A 21194-nucleotide genomic window follows, 5' to 3' on the forward strand; every position below is an offset into this window, starting at 1 on the left:
ACGTGATTTCTCTGAGGATGCAGAATGGGAATTAAATACAGAGGTGTTCTCCCATGTGTGTAGTGTTTTTGACTCTGCCAACAATATATCTATTTGCCTCCCGAATAAACAAAAAAGTAGATAAGTTTGTATCGTGGCATCGTGACATCGCTTTTTCTTTGTCATGGCAGAGTGAACTCAATTAGGTTTTCTGCCCTTTCAGTCTCCAAGGAAGGACCTTGCAAAAACTCAGCCACAACAAAGCCCAAGCGATTGCAATCGCTCCACTGTGGACAACCCAGCCTTGGTTTAACAGGCTGTTAGAGCTGTCAGTACACTGCCCCAGACTGCTACCCAAATCAAGAAACCTGCTATGACTCAGACACCTGTGAGACAAAACCCATCCTCTGTGGCAGAAACTTTCGACTGGCAGCTTACAGATTGTCAGGGAATCCCTTGAAGGTGAAGGACTATCACAGAAAACACAAACATCATCCTGCAGTCATGGCGTCCCAGTACACAAAAACAATATGGGACATATTTCAGGAAGTGATGCAGTTTTGCTGTGAGAAAGACATCAATCCTGTTGCACCAACTCTTTGAGAAAGCTTGGAATTTTTCAATGCACTGTTCAAGATGGGCATCAATTATTCTGCCATGAAAAGTGCCAGCTCCGCTCTGTCTAGCTTTGTGAGTTTTGGAGGTACTCCCATAGGACCACATGCAATGGTGGAACGCTTTATGAAACAGGTTTTTAATATACTGAACATCATTGAAAACGCACCACCTGTAAATTTTGAAATAAGGCAATAGAATCTTTTGGAAATGGAAAATTAATGGTGGGAATTTTGATAATAACACACTAGATCGTAAATAACGCTCTACAGTAAAAAACGGATCGTTCGAACACATCATCGAACACATCACATGAAAACAACAAAATTCATGCACATGACACACGAAGGGCACAAATTGCATGCAGAAAGCATGCTGTTCAGGGGTATAAATGACCTTCGGCACAAAACCGTTCTCATTTTCGCAGTACTTTCGTAAGTAAAGTTTTTTCGCCATGCCAAGATTGTCACCAGAGGAACGAGAACAGGCCTTGGGTATGTTGCAGGTCGGCCCTTCAAGCAGAAACATTGCACGACGATTTGGGTGTCATCATTCAACCATTCTGAGGCTTGCTAACAGATACCAACAAACAGGAACCAGCAGGGACCGGCAACGCCCAGGTCAGGCACGTGTTACCACCCCTCGTCAAGATCGAGACATTGTACGGCGCCATATTCGGGATCGAACCTTGCCCGCTGCCAGAACCGCCAACGCTGTCCAGGGTCGACGTGGTTTGATCAGCGCTTCCACCGTCCGACGCCGTCTCCGTGCGGCAAGGTTACGTTGTCGACGCCCTTACGTTGGACCCATCCTGACTGACAGGCATCGCCGTGAACGCCGACAATGGGCTGAACAGCATCGTGTGTGGTTGTTACGACGTTGGCATGGTGTGGTGTTCTCCGATGAGTCGCGTTTTCACTTGCGAAATGCTGACGGGCGTCTACGGGTATGGCGTCGACGGGGTGAACGTTATCATCAGGATTGTGTTGTGCAAACCGATCGGTGGGGTGGAGGCAGCATTATGGTGTGGGGGGGATAAGTTATCACCACAGAACCGCTCTGATTGTTTGTCGTGGCAGAGTGAATGCCGTTTACTACCGTGACAACATTCTTCAGAACAACGTCGTTCCCTTCTTTCACCAGCATCAAGATCTGCACACATTTCAACATGACAATGCACGAGCCCACACTGCACGTGTTTCGATACAGTATCTGGCTAACAACAACATTCCTCTACTTCATTGGCCTGCATTGTCACCTGATTTGTCACCCATCGAACACTTGTGGGATTACATCGGCCAACGCCTCGCACGTCGTCCGCAGATCAACAACCTTGGGGAACTCGACAATGCCTTGCAGCAAGAGTGGAATGCAGTGCCTCATGACTTTATTCAGAGACTTATCCGTTCAATGAGGAGACGTTGCACAGCTTGTGTTGCTGCTAACGGGGGTCATACACGCTACTGACTTTCCATTTTGACCCCATCTTTATTTCATTGTCAGCTGCATTAAATCTTCACTGTTGTGCTTGATTGTTTTTTGCTTCTTTTCTTTATCAAACATTGGTCTACACAAATATGTAAAATTTACATAGATTGCTCACTTCTGCTCTTAGAAATCCACAATTTTAGGGGTGGTGCGTTTTCAATGATGTTCAGTATATTTGCCCTGCTTTACACAGATATACGACAACATGAGATGTGTCCTTAGTTCTAGATTACATTAAAACATTGGGTAGCCCTAGTCTAGAGAGTTTACTGTGGTTAAGTAGCCCTAGTCTAGAGAGTTTACTGTGTAAGTAGAACACTAGCTACACTGATATTGTTATTGTCTGGACAAAGACTGCAGTCTCTACATCTAATAGACTGTAAAAGTGTAGAGATCAAGGACAGTGAACTTGTTATCAGATTTGGTGATCTTTTAAAACAAACCTGGCATAGTTTTCACCAAAGAGTATTAGTTTTAAAGTCATACCCACAAAAAAGGTTGTGTGTTGTGGAGTCTATGAGACTTTACCTACAAAAATATGCAAACTTGAGGGGTGAAGAATCACCCCTGTTCATCTCCACGCAAAAACCCCACAAGAGGGTGACAAAAGACACTATTTCATGTTGGGTGAAGGCTGTCTTAACTTTCTCTGGAGTGGACACATCTGTGTTTAAGCCACACAGCATCAGAGCAGCCTCGACTAGTACATACAATACTCAACACTGCAGGGTGGAGTAATGAATGTACTTTTAGGAAGTACTATGACAAACCCGTAACAGTAACTGGTGGAGAATTTGGGGAAGCTATATTGCAAGCTAACACTTAAATGACATCTAGTAAAAACATTTAATTAATGTGATAAATTTGTAACATGTTTCTTTTGATACATTGTTAGTAAACTTGAGACCAACATCAATTAGTCTGTTTTCCATTTCATTTCACAAATGTGATGAAGTGTTATAAATGCATACCTTACTCTAAACATCTCACGGAATTCTGAGGTTCTGTTTGGGTTGGTGGAATTTACAGTTAAACAAGACTTACCTGTAAGGTGATGGTTGATGGTCCACCAACCTAAGCAGAAATGAGGGATTACATGCCCATCCTCTCTCCCACCCATGGATATCTTAAGGTATACATTTATTGCTGAAGTCTGATTATTTTACCCATGCGCACATTTCTCACGTAATCCCTCACTTCTGCTTAGGTTGGTGGAATTATAGTCAACCACCACCTTACAGGTAAGTCTTGCGTAACTGTAAATTCAGCAGCATTTGTACATCTGTCCATCCATATCCAAATTCTTGTTACTGCGATATCCCATGAACTCTTTTTCCAATACCTTCAACTTTGGTGACAGCCAACATTAGGGGATTTCGCAGACACCAGTCAAATGGGGTGACCTTAACCTTATTTTCAAGGTAACCATGGCTTGTTAACGCTATATCTTATAAACTGTTGTACCTAATGTCTTCAAATTTGGTGACAGCCCACATTGGGGCATTAGGTAGACACCAGGCAATTTGGGTGATCTTGACCTCATCTTTAAGTCTTTGACCTCTTTTCTAGCTCTTGTTAACACGATAGACAGCTTTTCCGTAAAGGACAGACTCTTGGTTGACTTGGTGAAGGACTTCACCTGGTTTACTTCCATCGCTGTACCATCCAGTGGTACATCACCATCAACAAAATCAACCTCAAATTTCAGATTGTGCCCAACAACCTTGACTCGCTTAAAATAGCTGTGGAATTCCTTGCTTTTATCGTGAGTCTTGACATTCATCACCAGAGGATCATCCAATAAATAAATATGTGAAAAACATTAATCAAACTCCAACCTCCAGAACTGATTGACATATATAAACGATTAAGAGAGGAACGAGGGTGGTGTGCTCTGTTATCAGACATGATCCTTCTGGTCAGGCAGTCAAGACCCTGGATGTCTTGTTTTGTCCAATCAACTACTCCAAAGAATTAGGAGAGGACTGGCACAGCAAAAGTATTGGTGGCTTTGACCTTGTTTTGAGCATTTAGCTCTGAGCTCCAGATTTTCTTTAAGCGAGATTTATACTGAGCCCAAAGTTTATCTTGAATCTGGGCATTCTGGAGCTTGTCTCGAATTCCAAGATAGGTGTACTTTGATCTTCCACAAGATGCTCAATAACTCCTCCCCCTTGTAATCTAACTGATCTATCATTAGTTACCTTGCCAAGTTTCAAATGAAGAGTATCACATTTGTCGAGTCCAAAAGTCATACCAATATCATTAGAGGACTCGACAAGGGGAACCTGTTCTTTCAATTTGGTATCACTTCTGGCAGGGAGCTCAATGTCATCCATGTAGAGGAGATGAGTAAGAGGTGTTGAGGATCTGTGCTGAGGAGGTCCGGGATGGTAACCCTCATCCCTATTCCAAATGCAGAAGCTATTAAATTAGATTAAGTACACAAACTAGAGGTGGGCCCTAGGATATTCTCTCTACTCATTTCTCAAAGTTTTAAAGTTGTTTTGCAGTATAATAAAGAGTGATGGGTATTTAGAAGGTGTACCACCTTTTATGCATTTTATGTAAAGACTTGCTAAAAAGGTTAGTTATACTTTAGGCATTTCTAATACAAACTGTCATTCACACATGAATGTATACTGTAAATCATTAAATTTTTAGGAGCATGATATTTTTGCGAAAATTGCGAATGACTTGAGCATGCAAAAATATCATGACACAATTTGCTGGCAGAATGCAATGAATAATCAGCAAACAACCTGTCCTATCTTCGCTTTATTATTCACCAGTAAATATGTTTAACAATAGATATTAAGCAACGACAACAACGCGAAGAATGACTAACTACTAGCATTACTCGTACTCAAGTGTCACATGTCAAACAATGGATATCTGAACAAAAGTCACTCAATCAGTATGTCCAATAGTCCAGACAGGCGCCATCCGCGCAACACACATTTCTTAGTGACTGTTTGAAAGGCCGAGACCATCCAGCGGGCATGGATAGGTTTCATGACAATTATTTGGAGATCAAAAGCTTCGCCCACACTGACTAAACTGGTCCTTCATCAGTGCCAATTTATTAGAGTCATTCCATTTCATTTAATCCCTTTGAACTTTGTGTTTTAAGGAAAACATCACTGATTGCATACATGCCGAAGTACTCCACTGAATGGTGTTTATAATTAGTGGCAAACTTTAATATGTGATTGGATTTACTCCACGTATAACTTTCAGATGCAAGTAAGCTTTGAAACTGTCAAACTAAACTATGTTTTGAGACTTAGGCAAGTCGCAAAAATATCGTGACGCAAAAACGTCTGTTGGTCGCCACTCGCAAAAATATCGTGACGCAAAAATTTCGTGATTTACAGTATCACATCTGCACCATACATTCCTGAAAACAATCGTAACAGTTATAAATGTAGCTAAGCGCATGTACAGGCCGCCATTTGTTTCGTCCTCAAAATTTGGCTTATCTATGGACACATACTGTACTGAGATAATCTTTTATGGTGTTGTTTTTGTAAAGGAAATATTACAGCCATTCATTGTTATGTGAATCTCATCTTAATACTTTCTTGGACCTTGAACTTCATGAGTCATTTCTCAGTGACACTCGAGATGCAAGGTTTCAAGAACTTCTGTTCCCTACCTGGACACAATGTTTGAAGCCCATTTCTGGCATCCCATGCTGTGATACATGTACTACTGGAATATTGGGGACATGGTGGGCAGGCTGGCTAAACCGCCAGGCTAGTGATCCAGCGAGGTTGAGGTTTCAGGATCGAGGCCACCTGTGACCGAGTGTAAAAACCTTGGAGTCAACTTTGTGTGCACTCTTTCAGTGTTGTCACAACCCCTAGAATACAGTACACAACCCTGTGCACTTAAAAGAACCCACGAATCTGTTGGTATATGACCAGATGGTGGATACATGAACACGTGCCTACACCTAGTTGCGGGTACAGCAACGTGCAGTAAACTTGGACAAAGTGCTGTGACTGAAATAATAATAATAAGAGTATTTATATAGCGCTGACTTCCACAACACAAAGGCAATGCTCAAAGCACTGACAAGTCACAGTCAATATGCACAAGATAATCCACAGATTTATGAAACATATTTTTGAAACAGGTATGTTTTGAGTCTCTTTTTGAAGAGTGGCAGAGTTGGCACTAGTTTTAGATGAAGGGGCAGAGTGTTTCAAAGGGTAGCAGCTGCATACTGAAAGGACTTGGCACCAAATGATTTGAGTTTCTAAGAAGGTACACACAGGAGAAACTGATAATGGGAGCGTAGAGTTCTGGAAGGAGTGTACAGTGTCGTGAGGTCTTGAAAGTAGAGAGGGCCCATGTTGTGAATTGCCTGGTAAGTGAGAATCAGTGTTTTGAATTTGATGCGCTCACGAATATGAAGCTAATGGAGAGATCGTAGAATGGGTGATATGTGACAAGATGACTTGCTTCTTGTTATAATACAGGCAGCAATGTTCTGAATTGTTTGTAACTTATTGATCAATTCATTTGAAACCCCAAACAATAAACTGTTACAGTAATCTAGGCGAGAGAGGACTAAAGTTCTCATGTGTCCCAGTCCACCCAACTGTCAATTGGATACCTCGTTAGAATGAGAGAGCTACGATAAACTCAGTGCATCTAGTGGCAGCAAGAGTTGTATACTCCCCAGGGAGTTGAGATTGAGATACGATGTGCTGTTGAGATTGACATCCAGTGATCGAGGGAAAAATACCAGTGCCTTGAGCATGCACTAGTGTGTGGATATGTGCGCTATATAAATATCCTATATCTATCTATCTATCTATCTATCTATCTATCTATCTAATATTGCTAAAATCAATGTGAAACTAAACTCATTATCTCAGGAACTTTGATGATCATACTTTTATAAAAATCACAAACACTTGGTCAATTCCAGCCTTTAAATGGAAACTATCTCTTGGACTAGAAGTAAAAGAATAAACAGACAAAGAAATATATTGCACAGAATGAATTGCACTTGAACAATGTGGAGGGGTTACAGGCATCAACACTAACAACTGCAATTTGTATTCTCTGGTGTGCTCATTACATGTTCAAAACAAAGGCAATCCTACAAAACCACTGAAAAATTATCATACTTATGTTGGTGGGAACTAAACGAACTGTTCAATAACCATATCTGCAACAAATCACTTGCTAATACAGAAAACAACCGGTAGGTGTCAGGAAGGTCACAACTGAATTGTTCCCCTCTGAAACTCCTGCATAACACTCATGGGTCATGACATGAAGCAGACATTTCACCATGACAAGCAATACACAAATGGCAGGTCTGCTGTGTTCTCACGTGAAAATAAGTTTTGGGTTCTTTAATGAGCTTAAAGGAACAAAATATTATGTCAGTATTAGAACAAACATACCATATGATCGCAGTCCCAAACCTGCATGTTTGAAAGGACACCAAAACATGTACAAATGTAGATATAAAACCAGAAAAAATCCAGAACTTATGTGTTGATAACTACTGCTGACTATACTGAGACATTTCAACTCGCCTCAAATAAAAATGGATGAATAAAATGGTCTTGGCAACTATATTAGTAACAGACTGAAACCTTCTGAACATACTCAGGCTTCATAATTCATGGAAACCAGCATGTTAAATTTCAGCTTCCCAGGTTTTGGGAAGGATTATGGGAAAAGAGTGCAGCATGAAGGAATCTACTCTGGTAGATATGCAGAAGACCACACTCTGGTCAGACAAACAAAACAAGACAACACCAATCTTTAGGTGAAGTGAGCTAAAATATAAACTGACTACAAGATGTTGCAAGTATATCCCTTCTTCAACACAAAACAAAAATGCAAAATCTGTAAAACAAAAAAAAGGATGGTTTGATAGAATTGTTCTTCCCAGAGTTACAACATGATAAATACAAACAAAATCACAATCTTGCCTTTTGTGTATGATTTCTATACATACTTTATAGACACAATGTTATTAACCTGTGTAAATGCTTGTGTGAGGTTCATCTGGTTAGCAATATCAGGGCAAGCACAAACAGTCCAAGATGCCAAAACAGTAAGAACAAAGACTGTAATACCATGAAATTACTGCAGTAAACACGAATGTATAAAACAAAAATATTTTTCCAATGTTAACAACAAACATCCCAATTAATAGTTTGTGGGTGACTATAAAGCATTAATACCAATGTTTCAGAGTTCAACAGCATAATACCATAATGCCACAGTGTATCACAACTGGCCCATTCCAGATTGAACAGGCTCTATAACATTAGTTGTGGCACTGGATACTTCACTGACATTAGTAAGTAAAACTGAATAAAGAAGAACATCTGACTAGTGTATTTAGACCAGATAATATCATTGTACATGGTCTCTAATCATACTTGTTGAACACTAAATAGCTTCTTCACAGCAATTCACAGAAAACACAAATACTTAAATCATTAATTAATTTAGCAATACAACAGACATTTTTCAGATGCAGGTAACTGGCCTCTATCATTGGATGTGTTTTTCATCTGCATAAACAATTCTTTGGTAGAGGACATGCAATCCATTCCATTTATCAAGCTTTAAGATATTTTCATCTTTTGATCTGCAAACAAACATATTATAAATTCCTGGGAGTATTTCCAGGCAACACAGGTAAGGATTCTCTAAATATTCTTTATCCTTCTTTAAAGAATGTACATGCATGGAAATGCACTGGAATGCATGGGAACTAATGCATCACTATTTACTGCAGCTTGTAAATGAGAAAGTCTGAGATCACAGTCATACTACCAAGATGCCAGGAGAGGAGAAACTTGTGTCACTTATAGGCTATTAAAGGACTGTTAATAAAAGGAATACAAAGTTCATAAAGAAATGCTATTAAACAACATTCAGAAAATGTAAACCAGAAGTAATGTGGAACCCAGTATCTTGACTATGACCTTTGTGGATGTATCCAACACTGTGATACAAGTTCAGGCCAAATAATGCAGCAGCCAGCATCTTGAGGCTTGTACTATGTATATACTGCATCTGTCAGCATCACCTTCATACACCATCGTACATGCACAAGATGGAGGTGTGGATAGTTATCACTAAAGTCACAATTAAACTAGGGCTGGGCTCTTGTTACAGAAAAAATACTGACACACAAAACATATTTATGTGAGACATCCAGTCCCTAACTGACTGATCTTTCCTCATATTTGGATACTAAGACCCAGTAAAATACATCATGTTACTCCAGTTATATACTAATCCAGCATGTACTAATTCAGGGACAGTTTGAGAAAAACAAGAAGTTTATGATATTAAACACTGTCATGACGGACCTCTACCAGGTTCATGTCAAAATTGTCTTTGAAACTACGTAATGGAAATACCTTTTGAAAGCATAACTGTTTATCATTGACACTTGCTTGCACATTGTGATAGGACATATACAAGTCAGCATTATTGATTGCTACAGGTGTGTTCAGGTGAGCTAAAAACAGCCATATTACCCTGTGTGAAAATCATAAAACAACTGAACTTAACAGATGTTTACACTGAAAAGCACTGATCCTGAGAATAGCAATCGCAAAGAGTACATCATGAAACAGTTTCAGGTTTGGATAAATACCAAAATAAACCAACTGAGATGTGTATTGCATAAAAGCCATCAGTACTGCCCAACATTAAAACCAAGATCAGAAGTAAGTCCAATTACATAAAATTAGTATTAGTACAACATACCATAAGTTTAAACAATCTTGTGAAATGTTTTACCACACACGTGAGAATATTATGCATGATACCATCAGAAATCTCAACTCTTATAAATGAATAAACTTTCTCAACCAATGTAAAACATTGTGGCTTATCAAAAGGGCACACAGAATGTCACAGAATGTCAATGCATACCAGCTTTCTATGATGAAGTCTACTGTCAGTATACTGCTGACTATCTATCATGTATTCTGGAGGATACCACTGAATGGCCCTGGTGAGAGCAGATTGCTGTATATGCGTTGTTAACTAGTTGTGGTTACTTAAAGTGAGCTGTTGGACAGGACCCTATTTAGGAGCTGTCTGGACTAGTCACTCTCTTGCCTGTGTCAAAACTGGCTTCCCTCTCATAGCCAGGGCTGCAAGCTTCCCCCTTGCTGCTCTCATTGCTGGGACTCCAGTGGAATGAGGGTTGTACAGAATGCCGCTCAAAGGATCCCTGACTACCCATACTGACCAGCTGGCTACGTTTGGTGATTGTGTTCACTTCTCCACGGAGGAACTGTTCCAGTTTGTCCACACAGGCATCCTGGTAGTCATGGATCCACCTGAAGATAAACAGTTCATCTGTCTTTCAGTCCTACCAACTTGGTGCTCTCACATTAAGCAATCAAAATATGAAAAGTCATAGTATTGACGCATGTTTATGTGCCTTTTGTCAGCTGTGATACTAGTTTAGTAGAGTACCAAATACAACAACAGCAACAAATGAGCATTGGCACCCATGCTATTTCCTCTGTAACAATGACATCGGAAACATCAACTGCTGAGGCCACATTGAAAACGTAACTCAATCCCCTACAAACAAGTCATATCAATCACTGGTAAGGAAGATTCAGCTTTATTTGTCCAGACATTTCTGAGGATAATAATGTTTACAATGTACAATGACTGAGCAATAGCCATTAAGGAGGTCAAATCAAAGTCAGCACTTAAACTACAACGTATCACCAAAAGAAGAATATAAATGTTGAACTCCACTACTAGTTTCACCTGTACTAATTAGAGAATACATCAGATTATGGACTTTAACAGAAGACAACGCTATAAGTGGTTCCACATCATTATAATTCACTTGGATATGTAGTCAGTGGTTCAAAATGTCAAGACTATCTTGGGTACCAGTTCCAAACTTCCTAATAACATGTACCTGATGAATTCTATTGTATTAAGCTTCCAGTGAATTTACATTTTAGTTTGTGCAACAACTAGCTGCATTTTCCACGATTTTTCCATTAAGCCCTCTTTTGTATTTGTATCTACCAGTACATATGTGACAATGTCTTAATATGCCAGGATGCCTTTTCCATAATTTGTCCATTCTAACTGGTTTTGCATTTACCGGTACCATGATATGTTACAGTACCTGTATATACACTGGGTTCACCACATGACCTTCTTCTTTCTCCATCTCATCATTGTTTTATGTTCCCACCCTCCTTCGTCACGATATGGCTGAAATATTGCTGATGTGACGTTAAATATTAACTCACTCACTCTCACCCTCCTGACTGACTTCTCCATAGGTTGTGTGGGTCCTAATTGTCTATGAGCTGGCTTTGTCTATTGACTATACATGTAGTACATGCCTATGCACTAGGTTTTACACAAGTTGTCAAAGAGATGACACCTATGATACCTATGTGCAGGTCTCTGCCAGCTGCCATACAGGTAAACATACCTATGTGCAGGTCTCCGCCAGCTGCCATACAGGTAAACATGCCTATGTGCAGGTCTCCACCAGCTGCCATACAGGTAAACACACCTATGTGCAGGTCTCCGCCAGCTGCCATACAGGTAAACATGCCTATGTGCAGGTCTCCGCCAGCTGCCATACAGGTAAACATACCTATGTGCAGGTTTCTGCCAGCTGCCATACAGGTAAACATACCAGCTGCCATACAGGTAAACATGCCTATGTGCAGGTCTCCGCCAGCTGCCATACAGGTAAACATACCTATGTGCAGGTCTCTGCCAGCTGCCATACAGGTAAACACACCTACACGCAGGTCTCCACCAGCTACGATATGGGTAAAATTGCAAATTTGGTATTGTACTTTCTATTAGCTTTATGTTTCATTCCCCACTTGGGGACAATTCTGATATTCAGCCATTCCTCTTTGGAGTTAAGAAGCATCTTCAATCAACATGTCCAGGTTCAACCAAGACAACTGCACTGCACCTTGACTGGATATCAACCCCCAATAACCAATCCAGCCCGAAAGGTATATTTCCATATATATCTCTCTCAAAATAAAGAGTGTAGAAGTGAACACAGCTCACATACCCCTGCTTCCCACTTTGGGACATGGAGATGACTGATACTGATATATCATGGGACAAGGATCAGCAGCTTGCAAGACTTTCTCCTTGACTCTACTAAACTTTATATACATGTTAGATGATAGTTTTGCCATCTACACAAATATTTGCATATATGAAATGAAGAAATTAACTATTTAGAATCAATCAGAATTATATTTGTACTTATGACATGAATGAAACAACCCATGTAATTACAGAAAATAAATCATCAGTTGTCCCAGGTTCCAGTATCAGCTATCAAAGGTGAGGAGAGGAGAGAAATATGTAGTCTTTTCACAGACAGGTTTGCTCATTACTGTTTTTAAAATTAAACGAAACTGTATTATTGTGTTGTTTATCAGTAGAAGAGGACAAATATGCAAAGAAATACTGTACAGGAAATAGGACATCACCAAGCATCACAGTACCCACCTGACCTTTGAAATACATATCATATTTGTCTTGCTATCACTAGGTGAGGTGCCTATGACGACACTAAGGTGGAATAGATATTCACATTCTCAGAGAACAGATAAAGGCCATTTCAACAAAATGCAGCTGTAAACATAGCACCATGGACATTACCTGATCCCATTAAAGAAGCTGAGATGTTTCATGTCATCAGGCAGCAGATCTGGTGACGGCCATTCAAAGTTGTCCATGACTGGGATAATGTTGCACTTGTTCTCCAATGCAGCAACAATCTCCTTTACAACAAAGGAAAAACGTTTCAAGTTCTTTTATTCTGAAGGCGTAAGTCAACATTACTCAGTCATCAGATTTCACAAGACTCGATTATTTACTGACTCCCGCAATACAGCAGGAATATTGCTGAATGTGGCGTAAAGCTTAACTGGTATCTTGTGCTGCTCAATCCGTCAGTCTGTAACATCAATATCCTTCTGCTGTTACTAGACACCATCCTAATGATAATGAGTCTCTTCTAGGGACATATAACGGTACATTCTGCAAAGTTTCAACTTCACAGACTATGTAGTAAAATCCTTATGGGGCATGATACCTGGCCACCTCTCTAATTCAGCCAATCTGACCAGGGTTAAACAGTGGACAGAAGTTTAGTTTCAGTCAGATAGTTATTTTACTCTTTTTGCACTGAAACAATATCTCAATTTCACACAAGGCATTAAGGTTGCAGTGTGCACCAGCAGATCATTATCATCATAGGATATTTATTTAGCACACATATTCACACGCAAGTAGTACACACTCAAGGTGCTGGGGTTTTTTCCCCACAATCACTCATCCCCTCAATGGATGTCAATGACACATTGCGTTATCCATTTCAACTTCTTTGGGATCATACAACTCTTGGAGTCACACCATACACTTGCACTGCACAAAGACACAACAGACACTTGCCTTGTGGACCCAGTCCTTCTTGTCCACATCTCCAAGACAGCGGTCAAGCGCATTTGAAGTTAGAATCAGGATGAAGTTTTTGGCCATTTTAATGCTATACAGCAGGTTCTCGTCAAATTTGCCTGCACGAAGCCTTTCAATATCAATAAAGACAGAGAAGCCACGAAGCTGTAGATGGACTTTGAGGAGACTGCAACAAAGTAGGTTTTACATCCAAAAATATTATGCACTGAGTAGATATCTCACAAACTGTAGTGTTTCAACATAAATTTACCTACTGAACTACTTCAAAAACGAACCAGCATGATAAAACTTGTAATCTCTCTGACAAATGAAGAAAAAAACTTGTCCTTGCTGACAATGAAATAGTAAATTAAGACGGAAACACAAGAAAAGGAAAAATCAGTCATTTATCATTTAGTGCAACCATGCACAACTTGCAATTTGAATAACAGGCATGACCATCATATGCGTTGAGCAGGACAGGAGTGTTGTTTTGCTGATGAAAGTGCATGCTGTATTTAACAGTTTGGGAGCCTGTATTACCCTGTTGCAAAATGTGAAGATGTTGATCTGATACCATTTAAGGAATGACTGTTGTTCTTCTCAGTACCGTTGTATACCTCTGAGTTGTAATTCGACCATGACAGATGTGAGGATGTGTCTTGCCATGACCACCAATCCTTCTCTAAATCATAACATTTCCACCAATGGCTCAACTGGTCAGTTACTGAACTCAACAATCAATGTTATGGTCTTCACTTTGACAACAGATTTTGATCCTTCAATCTGCATCACTCAGATGAAATCAGGACTCATCAGAAAAGACAGCATGTACACGCACACAGTTCTAGCTGCTGAAATTGCCATCTGTTACTGTCTGGGGATTGACGATAGATACCTTTGTCGGGAAAAGTAGTGTCTGTTCTTGAGGCTGGATTGAACCAGTTCCTTAAATGACTTAAGAAATCAAATAATCTTGAGTCTGAGCCATGACACATGGTTACCCTGGGTGTGGTCCATTACATATTGTAACAGTTTGTTATAGTTTTTAAAGCCTTCAGGCCACATGACCTGTAGACAAACCGATCTCAAGAAACCAACCAGCTCTTTCTCTCTCAACTGATAAATGTGGCATTATGTAAAGTCAACAATTTAGTGCTTTTTAAAATTTTCAGTATGATTTTGGTACACACTTGAATGATCAGTCAATGTGTTGTGGACTCTGTATAATGCAGTTTCATGTGATTTGAGGACCAAATAATGCAGTCTGTAGGAGATGCTCACTTTATACATAGGTTACACTTCATCAAACATGAAAAGGGTATGGAAGGGGTATGAAAACGACATCATATACCAGAATGAGCAAGAGAAGATCAGAAAAGATGTCAAATTTGCAATTAAACATCACTAGAAAAGATTATTCACCTTTTCAGTTTTAATTTGTTTTTACTAAGCATAAGTGTCTCATATGCAAGGGATTACCTGGGCTGTGCAATAATAGCGGTAACACTAATTGCTACGAGGGAGGAGTGCAGAGAAAGGGACAGACGGGGTCAGCACAGCACAGGTTAATGAATAAATAACTTTGTCGGCACTTGTGCACATACTTCTTGAACACCTGGCTGTGCCTATCTATGCAATCCCCATTCAAAACAAATAGGGAACTGTGTCAATATTTCACTGATAGTTTCTTAAACATCTTTCCATATTTTCATGACTAAACTTCAACATTTAATACCTATTATGTTTCTTTTCATGGCTGACTTTCCATCACAGCTCCTATAAGTTTTGATATCATTCCTGCATGCTGATTTCCCTCCAGGTCTAGTAGTTTAGTTACAGATAGTGTCTGTAGTCTCAGACTCATTAACTGCATCACAGTTCACAACCTCTTCACAGTCTTGGCTCAGTGGAGCTGTTGGGTTCTAAGCAGTTGTGTGCAGATGATGTTGATATTGTCTTGCATCTCATGTTGTTACATTGTTGGATCTTGGAGAGTCACCAACCAATTTGACAACTCCTGGCTTCCATGACTGCTTTTCTTGAATCCTGATATGTTGTCCAGGAGTCAAGGAAGGTAAGTCTCTACTACCTCAGTCTGCTGATTATGTTGTTGCTTCTGGTCCAGTACCTCAGCAAAGCACTGGACACAGATAAGTGACTTTTCAGGCGCCTACTCATTAGCATTTGAACTGGTGATAGGTTGACCATGTCAGCTGGTGTATTTCTGGATTCAAGAAGAGCTAATATTGGATTTCAGCCATACTTGTATCTTCTTACTAGTTAATCTATTAACAACCCATAGATCATGATAAGATCATTGACATAAATGAGTTGCAACCCCTTAGTGTACATGTAAAATTGTTACCCGTACACAGTCTTAATCACTCATGCTAGTCAGGTCTAGATGGTGCACATGGATTCTCAACCCAAACTCTCCAGAATGAAGGTTATCAACAAGTCAACATGATAAAGGATGAGATTTCCAACTCCCTTTGAGGAAACTTTAGCTGTTGTGCTATAACAAGTGGCCCAAAAAAAATGCAAGAGACATCTTTAGTGGCATTGTCTCTGAGATTGTGGTTGGCAAACACTGTGTCAGACTACCAAAAGCAGCCCTCCATTATATCCATGATATCAAGTGCTCTGACTTCATGTGGGTTGGAAACTCTTGAAAGATCTGGTATTGTAGGCTCCAAATATAACAGCTCTCAACCAAATTGATATTGTCGTTCTTGAGACTATGGATTTCTCTGCTGACAAGGGTATGAACAGGTGCTTGAATTTTCTTCTGCTTGTTTCAGTCTTTTGAAGATATATCTTCTGGGCTCTGACAGGACACACGGGTAAGTCTTGGATGTCCTCTGGTCCAAGGATCGAAGATAGCGCAGGGATGTGATATGTGGAACGAATGAAGTCACATCAAAGTCCTAGATGTACTGCAGCACAGTCTCCCACGTCATTGGAAGTCTCTGACATCTCAGCTTCCGGTAGGGTGTGACCAAAGTCAGCATTCACGTTCAATAGTAGTTGAGATTGTAGACATTCAACTTGTGAATACACCATAACAAGTACATCTTGAGACTGTCTGGCAGAGAGATCAGATCTGTACTGTCCAGGTGTCATACCAGGACATAATTGTGGTCTTCCTCTGCGAGTCAGGTCCTATGCGGAGGTATCATGTTTGTCGTGGTAACAGAGAGATGACCGCTCCTGGAATCATGGCTTGGATCTTGACCCAATGATCTTCTGGGACCACAATATGATTCTGTGTTGTGATGAACCTTATACCCAGGAGCTGAAGATCTTGCTGGTTCCAACTTAGACTTAATGAAGTGTACTAGCCATCTAAGTTGTGCGAGCCTAGCTGCCATCTGAGTTGACTGGCTTCTTGATGAACTTGAATCCTGTCGTCCGGGTAGAAGGTGCTGCATTGACCTAGAGGATGTAGATAGGTGATGCTGGGTTTGGTCAATCACGTCAACAACCACAGTGCTGACAATATTCCAAAGGGCAGGACGCTCCACTGGAAGTGTTCACTGCTTAACAGAGTTCATCTTTAATTTCTCTGGCTTGGTTGAATCATTTTATGTTGCATATCAACCTGAACTTCTCTTTGGAGTTCATCTTGGGAACTGAAAAACTGAGGAGTACAATTTGGGCATCAGATGATGTTGATCTACCACTTCTGAGGCATTCTTGGCCAGTAGTGAGTTCATGGTTTCTTCTGCCTAGTACTCTGTGTAGTTGAAGACTAATGGGTTGAGGGTCAGCAGTGGTTTGACTTCCGTCTGTACTCTGTAGCCTTCTCACAGTACTTGTGAGATGTAGCCATCTTTCAATATTCCCGAATTTTCCCAGTCCCATTCTCCCACTGTCAATGGTTGTACAGGAATAGCTAGGGGTGGAAGAGTGGAAGAGTTCACTTGTTTTGAACCCTATATCATCAACATCTTGATCCTCTGGAACTTATGGGAGTATATCCTCTGTTTCCATGCTGTTTCTGCTTAAGTGTCGAAAGGAACTTTTCCCACCTCTGGAACTGAAGCATACTTTCTTCTCCTTTCTTCTCAACGAACGTTCTTTTAGTCTTGTGTCAACCTTCTTGTATTCCACCTTAAAAAATTTATTTCGGGAGTCATTGATCAACATCAAGTCATCATCCATGTCTGGTGCTCACGTGACGGGGTCCATGTAATGCAGAGGAAACTTTTTAGCATTGGACAATGGTACATGTTGATTCTGGTAATGGTTGTTTTCTCAAAGAAGGTTTGCAGACACCTTGGAGATAAATTCAATCAGTGGAATCATGAGGCTCTCAAAGTCATCCTCCTGCATCTTGTATGTGAATGCCGTGATTCCTTGGACAGGGATGCCAAGTCCAAGCTGTTTGTGATCCAAGATGTGACCTCTGCTTCTGTTCTTTCTTCCTCTGCATATACTCTCTCAGACAGTTCCAGGTCTGCTAAACTGTATTTTCGTGAACCTTCCTTTCGCGTACCTTACTTTCATGAATGTTCCTCCTCCTCCTCCAAACATCTGTCGTTTCCATCCCAAGATGACACTGATCTATGTCTCTGGGAGCTGCGTGAACATGAGCATTCGCCAACGTTGTCTTTTCCTGTAGACTTACATGTCTGCTTTGTCAGGAGGCACAATGTCTTCGTTTAACAACCTTTGATCTGTTGTTTTACTGGAACGAGTTGACTTTGACAAGCTCCTAGGTTAAGACAATTTCACAATTTCTATGATGGCATCAACTCAGTAGCAGAGGATCTCTCCTTAGACACAGCTAAGTCCTGACCAGCAAAGGACAACTGCCCCTGTAACGTACACTGCAAATCACCTGAATTATGAATTTCAGCGGTAGTTAACAACATACAGGTATTATTTCCAGACTTATCACCAGTAACTTGAGGTTACTTCCTTACCCGGTCCATCACACGTCTTCAGATGTAATACAAATAATGATTAAATTGCAAATCTGATAAATGAATACAGTATCTGCAATGCAGTCTGGAAGAAGATGTATGAATGCATGATGGGGGGCATCAGGAGTGAGGATCAGGTGCTGATAACCAGTACCTGCAGTCGCTGCAAGATTTCGTCAAATGTCAACAAACTACATTATGATGAATAAATGTCACAAAAATGTAATTTTCTGAATAAAATTGATATTTTGTACTTATCCTGACTCACAAAAATGGAATTTTCTGAATAAAATTGATATTTTATAATTATCCTGACATAATGTGCTATAATGCTTATCTCTTTCCCCTATGCAAATGATAGTGGTACAACAGAAATCCCTTGAAGTTACTTCTTGAAGCTGACATACAATCACGCTCACCCTTCCTTTATCCCTTGGCATCCTCATTGGTCAGGAAATGCCCGAACATGAAACTGCAATGGGATCCAACGTGCCATAAGTGGGGCAGCTGGGAGGGCTTGACACCATTAGTCAGGATAAGTATAAAATATCAATTTCATTCAGAAATTTACATATTTTCGCTTATCCTGGCTCATGCTATTATGCTTACAGAATCCGATGGAATCAATGGCAGGTCAGGCCATTGATTGGATTCTCTGGCTATCTACATCCAGTATTTCCTCCCATGGGTACAATACAGCACCATGTCAATCCAGTTCTTATAGGTCTACTCAGGTCTAATGTAACTTTACATCAAGATTTCCTATCAAGACAAGCTGTGACCCTTCTCATTTACAAATATCTCATTTACAGGTCATAATCACTCATGCTAGCCTTTTTGAGACATGGACTCTCAACCATTTTGAGTGTTTGGTTTCTACAGGTCACACAATAGAAGGTGAGTCTAACTCAGAGCCTTTGTGGAACCGATAGTTGTTGTGCTACAACGAGTGGCCTGAACAGGTGAATGCCTTAGACGTTCTTTGTGTCTACGTGTCTGAGGTTATGGTATGCAAACATCGTATCCAATTTCCAGAAGCAGCCCTCCATTATAGTTGTAAGCAAGCAATTTCCATATAGAGCAAGTTTAGATACTAGGGCTCCAACTTCATGTGGATTTGAGGCTCACAGAGGTTCAAGTCCTGCTGCTTCATAGGCCCTCAGTACAATCCTTACTGAGATACCATATATTACCATATATATTGTATAAGCTGAATTCTGAGGACCAAAAAAAGCAGGCTTATCTATGAGAAACAATTTCACGAAAGTATTTTCTAGGTCATCAGTGCCCTGTCAGAATGATCTTACAGGTTAGTGGTATATCTGCCAGGAAGTCTGATATAAATGATAAATAAAATACACATTGAAGTATAAAGTTTTCATTATTTCAAAATATTTTGGCTTTTAGTCATTATTAAGTTTCGTACCTACCTATTTACACACAATATTAATAAAAAAGGTATAATCCTGTCCAGTCGCTATTTGCAAATTGACATGTCAATCCGATCAGTTGTTTCCTGTGACTTCGCATAGAGTGATTGCTTCCTGTTGTTTTGTAATGCGATGCAAGCAATACACAAGCACTGTTAATAATGCACCCGATTGCTTTTGTTTTATTGTTTGCACAAGCACTTGCAATAAGTGGGAGATTATTGGAATAGGGGCATAATTCCTTCTTATTTATAACATGTCATTTTAGAAGTATAGCCAGTCACAAGAAAGTAAGATTCTTTATGATAACAACTTCTTTTTGTGTACTTGATGCGTCGTTTCAGTGTGGATTCATATACTGTTGTGAAACAAAATCATATACACTAAAAGAAGTTGTTATCCATGAAGAATGTATATAGAGATGTTGGGTTTTGAAAATACATGTTCTCTGAATCTGCGTTCAATCCAATCAAAAATCATGTCAGTAGAGATGGTGAACTACTGCGTGGCTGGAATCTGTCATTCGTCCAAGTACAAAGCAGGACTTGAAACTGACAAGAGTTTGCACCAGTTTCTGTCAAATCCAGTCATCCGAAAAAAATGAATGTAGTTTGTTTGCAACCCACAGACATAAAAAACATGTCATGTGTATCACATGTGCCTAATTACATAATGTGGAAGACACGGGACTCGGGTGCACGAGTCATAAATCAACTTATTTTCTTTATGTCGTATAGTCTGATAGGTGTTAAGTTCAAATTGCACGTGGTCAATGATTGAAGCTGTGTATTGCATGATGTCTTTAGTAGACTGGCAGACAGACATATAGGTGTGAATAAACCAGACACTGAGCTTTCTCTGTGACAGAGACTGCTTACCACAATCAGCAAGTTGTTTTATGTAACGAGTAGATTATTTACTTGTTTGTGTACACAACCAAGATTAGACAACTGCTCATGACCTCAGACGCTGGGCATGCATACTGTTTCAAGCTCCGCGAACCTATTCACTGTGCATGCGTTATGGACACAGCACAGCACACCTGTTGAAACCAATTTTCCCCCCAGCGCTGGGGGGAATTTAGTGAAACGTTTGAACTCCGATTTCACGGGCTTTTTTTCATTGCGTTTTTTTTCAACTTTATAGGTTGAATTGGCATTTTTTATGATTTGTTTCGGTAAGTGTATACCTAAAGGTACCAGAATCTGCAAAGTTGTGTTTTACGTTGCATGTGACCTTTAAACATCATGTCAGAGGGTCAAGTTCA

At 40.1% G+C, this 21194-nt stretch overlaps 1 protein-coding gene across 1 annotated transcript in view; it reads right to left on the reverse strand.

The window, feature by feature from the left end:
* Positions 1–7009: 7009 nt before the first annotated feature.
* LOC137296448 (NAD(+) hydrolase SARM1-like) overlaps positions 7010–21194 on the reverse strand; it is a 50446-nt gene continuing 36261 nt past the window's right edge. The window contains exons 7-9 of the mRNA XM_067828243.1: positions 13564–13753; positions 12769–12890; positions 7010–10427 (exon numbers count right to left, since the gene is read on the reverse strand). Coding sequence (XP_067684344.1) covers positions 10172–10427; positions 12769–12890; positions 13564–13753 — 568 coding nt within the window. The 3' untranslated portion in view covers positions 7010–10171. The remainder of the gene's footprint in view (positions 10428–12768; positions 12891–13563; positions 13754–21194) is intronic.

The sequence above is a fragment of the Haliotis asinina genome, chromosome 1 (genome assembly GCF_037392515.1).
Source record: "Haliotis asinina isolate JCU_RB_2024 chromosome 1, JCU_Hal_asi_v2, whole genome shotgun sequence".
Lineage (NCBI taxonomy): Eukaryota > Metazoa > Mollusca > Gastropoda > Lepetellida > Haliotidae > Haliotis > Haliotis asinina.